This window comes from Scylla paramamosain, chromosome 46 (assembly GCF_035594125.1).
Source record: "Scylla paramamosain isolate STU-SP2022 chromosome 46, ASM3559412v1, whole genome shotgun sequence".
NCBI classification, from domain to species: Eukaryota; Metazoa; Arthropoda; class Malacostraca; order Decapoda; family Portunidae; genus Scylla; species Scylla paramamosain.
In genome coordinates, this window is record NC_087196.1 from 8,995,858 (window position 1) to 8,999,624 (window position 3,767).

General features: G+C 39.2%; 1 protein-coding gene across 1 annotated transcript in view; it reads left to right on the top strand.

Annotated features, from left to right (window-relative positions):
- The window catches only part of LOC135094653 (uncharacterized), a 4,783-nt gene extending 2,756 nt beyond the window's left edge, over positions 1 to 2,027 (top strand). The window contains exons 4-5 of the mRNA XM_063994932.1: positions 1 to 47; positions 1,348 to 2,027. The exon at positions 1 to 47 is cut by the window's left edge and continues 92 nt beyond it. Coding sequence (XP_063851002.1) covers positions 1 to 47; positions 1,348 to 1,588 — 288 coding nt within the window. The 3' untranslated portion in view covers positions 1,589 to 2,027. The remainder of the gene's footprint in view (positions 48 to 1,347) is intronic.
- Positions 2,028 to 3,767: the final 1,740 nt, after the last annotated feature.

A 3,767-nucleotide genomic window follows, 5' to 3' on the forward strand; every position in this document is an offset into this window, starting at 1 on the left:
CGCCTTACTAACATCACCGAAGCAGCGAGAGACCATAACATTTGCTGGTGAGTGTATTCGTGGATAGTGAGTGTGTTTGGGTGTCTTTGTGGGTGTTTAGAAGTGTTTTGGTGTGTTTGGGTGTGTTTTGGGTGTGTTTGGATGTGCTTTGATGTGTTTTGGTGTGTTTTTGGATGTGTTTTGGTGTGTTTGCGTGTGTTTTGGATGTGTTTTGGTGTGTTTTGGGTGTGTTTAGAAGTGTTTTGGTGTGTTTTGAATGTGTTTAGAAGTGTTTTGGTGTGTTTTTGGATGTGTTTTGATGTGTTTGCGTGTGTTTAGAAGTGTTTTGGGTGTGTTTTGGTGTGTTTTGGGTGTGTTTTGGATGTGTTTTGGTGAGTTTTGGTGTGTTTTGGATGTGTTTTGGGGTGTTTTGGGTGTGTTTTGGATGTGTTTTGATGTGTTTTGGTGTGTTTTGATGTGTTTTGGTATGTTTTGGTGTGTTTTGGATGTGTTTTGATGTGTTTTGGTGTGTTTTGGTGTGTTTGGAAGTGTTTTGGGTGTGTTTTGGTGTAGTTTTGGGAATGTTTTGTTGTTTTCAGAATATTTTTGAGTTTGTTTGATGTGTTTTGTGTTTCTGGTAATAACTCGAGTGTCCAAGAGTGTTTTCATGATTCCAATTCCATCTAGAGAGGCTCTCGTGGAAGTTATCAGGGTCCAATAGGCTCTCGTGGAAGTTATTGGTTTTTTTCAAGTGTTTTCAAGATTCCAGTGAAAATTTAACACGTATCCTTTATTACCGACGACAAAAACACTCTTGTGAATCTGATTAATTATCTGTGTGGCCTCGAAAAGCAGTCCCAGTGAAAGAAACATAAGAAATGCAGGGAAATTAATCTATCGTTCAATTTTTTTCTATTATGAACTTGATGTATTGTGATAGAAGTGAAATTATTAGTGATATACTTGAAAGACCACCACCACCATTACCACCATCACCACTACCACTACCACCATCACCACCACCACCACCACCACCACGAGTAATACTAATGAGACAGATTTTTAAAAGTATAATTCTTGAAATGTTATTAAAATGATTCTTTTTTTTCACTAGCATTTAAATGAAAGATTATGCACGTAATGTATTCTAATGACCTTCTCTCTCTCTCTCTCTCTCTCTCTCTCTCTCTCTCTCTCTCTCTCTCTCTCTCTCTCTCTCTGTTCCTCCTCCTCCTCTTAATCCAAATTCACCACCTCTTCCTTTTCCTTCTCTCCTCTTCCTTCTACTCTACCTCCTCTTCATCCACTACCTGTCCTCTTCCTCTAACTCCACCTCCTCCTCCACCTCCACCTCCTCCTCCTCCACAGCATCAGAGAGGAACTCCTAACCTGCGTTTACAGATACAGTGTGTTCCGGTGCAGGAGACACGAGGCACTGTTTGTCAAGAAAGTCACTGCCACACTCTCATACAGTGACTTGCAGGAGGAGAAGTGCAAGAATATTAGCAGAGTCACATGCGGGTCCTCTCCTCTCACTCTCGCCTCCTCCGTGTGTCTATGCGCGTGTCTAGTGCAGCTACTGAAGGCCCTGGGGTTTGTGGGGGATTGAAAAGGTGTGTTTGTGTGTTTGTGGGTGTGTGTTTAGGGTTTGTAAAGGGTTGAGAAAGGGTTATGGGTGTTTTGCGTGTTCAAAGGGTGAAAATGTGATTCGATGTGTTTTCCTGTTTTTTTTTAGTGAAATGGTGAGTTTTTTTTTGGTGTTTTGGTATAAATTGTTGTGTTTTTGGATGTTTGTGTGTGTGTGTGTGTGTGTTTCTTGGATGTTTGAGTGTGTGTGTGTGTGTGTGTGTGTGTGTGTGTGTGTGTGTGTGTGTGTGTGTGTCTGTTTCTCCATCCGTCCCTCATCCCTCCAACCCTCCCCCTCCTCTCTCTCTCTCTCCCTCTCTTTCTCTCTCTCTCTCTCTCACTGGTCATATGTTAAAATACACACCTGCGTCATGTGTGTGTGTGTGTGTGTGTGTGTGTGTGTGTGTGTGTGTGTGTGTGTGTGCGTGTGTAGTCTATGTATTCTGTAAATTTTGTAATATTGTAACAAACACTAGAAATAAATTAATGTTTTTGAAATATAGTTTGATTAGAGACAGAGAGAGACAGAGAGAGAGAGAGAGAGAGAGAGAGAGAGAGAGAGAGAGAGAGAGAGAGAGAGAGAGAGAGAGAGAGAGAGAGAGAGAGATTCTTGATTTCCGAATATTGAATAACGTACCAATCTCTAAAATCAAAAGAGAAAAAGAAATAAAAAAAAAGATGAAGAGAAAGGAAGAAAAGAAAAAAATTGTGAATATGACGAGAGAGAGAGAGAGAGAGAGAGAGAGAGAGAGAGAGAGAGAGAGAGAAAGAACTATTGAGCAAAGACAAACATAAAATAACAGGAAAAATCGACACCAAAGTAAAGGAGAGAAAGGAAAATAAAGGAAAATAAAGGAAAATACGAAATAAAAACAGGAAAAGCGAAAAAATATTGGAAGAAATAAGAAAAAAAGAAGAAAACACAATAATATGAAAAATAATGCCTATATATATATATAAAAGAGAGAGAGAGAGAGAGAGAGAGAGAGAGAGAGAGAGAGAGAGAGAGAGAGAGAGAGAGAGAGAGAGAGAGAGAGAGAGAGAGAGAGAGAGAGAGAGAGATTTAATATAAGTGACTGCATTGATGTTAAAGTTACTGAAATAAAAAAAGAATGAGGACAAGAAAAGAGAAAGAGAAAAACAAAAAAAAGAAAAGAAAAACGAAAAAATGTAGCGAACAAACATTGCTTATTTCAACTTTTCCTTCTAAACTTTTCTATTTATTTTTTTTTTAAGCTTCAAATCAAATTATTTTCCGAAAAACTTGGAAAAAACATTTAAAAAACACGTAAAAAACTTTAGTGCTACAAGTTACAGTGTTTGTGAGAGAGAGAGAGAGAGAGAGAGAGAGAGAGAGAGAGAGAGAGAGAGAGAGAGAGAGAGAGAGAGAGAGAGAGAGAGAGAGAGAGAGAGAGAGAGAGAGAGAGCAATGCATTTTTCAAGATTACTCACTTTTTTCATCTTTCTTTTTCTCTTTTTTTTTCCTTCTCTTGAAAATTCAAATAAACAAACAAATAAGTAAATAAACAAATAAGACATACGTATTTATTATGACAGACAGACAGACAGACAGACAGACAGACAGACATATAGATCAACAAATAAACAAATAAATAAATAGATAAATAAATGAATAAATAGAGCAGAGAGAGAGAGAGAGAGAGAGAGAGAGAGAGAGAGAGAGAGAGAGAGAGAGGGTAGCCAGTTATTGTATTTGCTCAGGTAAACTCACACTCTCTCTCTCTCTCTCTCTCTCTCTCTCTCTCTCTCTCTCTCTCTCTCTCTCTCTCTCTCTCTCCTACCTTCCACGATTTCTTCCTATCTTTCCTTCCCTCCCTCTTCTCCACCTCCTCCCTTCCTTTCTTCCTTCCTTCCATCCCTCTCTCCCTCTCCTCCTCCTTCTCCTCCCATCCTTCCTTCCTTCCTTCCCTCCCTCCACTTCCAAGGAAACAGTGCTGACCCGAGAGGAGGAAAATCTAATTGAAGACAAACACGTTCATTCAAGGGGAAGGATAAACACACACACATACACACACACACACACACACACACACACACACACATACACACACACAAAGATATATGGACAAAAATAAAGAAATACGAACATACAAACAAACAGACAGATAGATAGACATTCAGACAGATAGATAGACATTCAG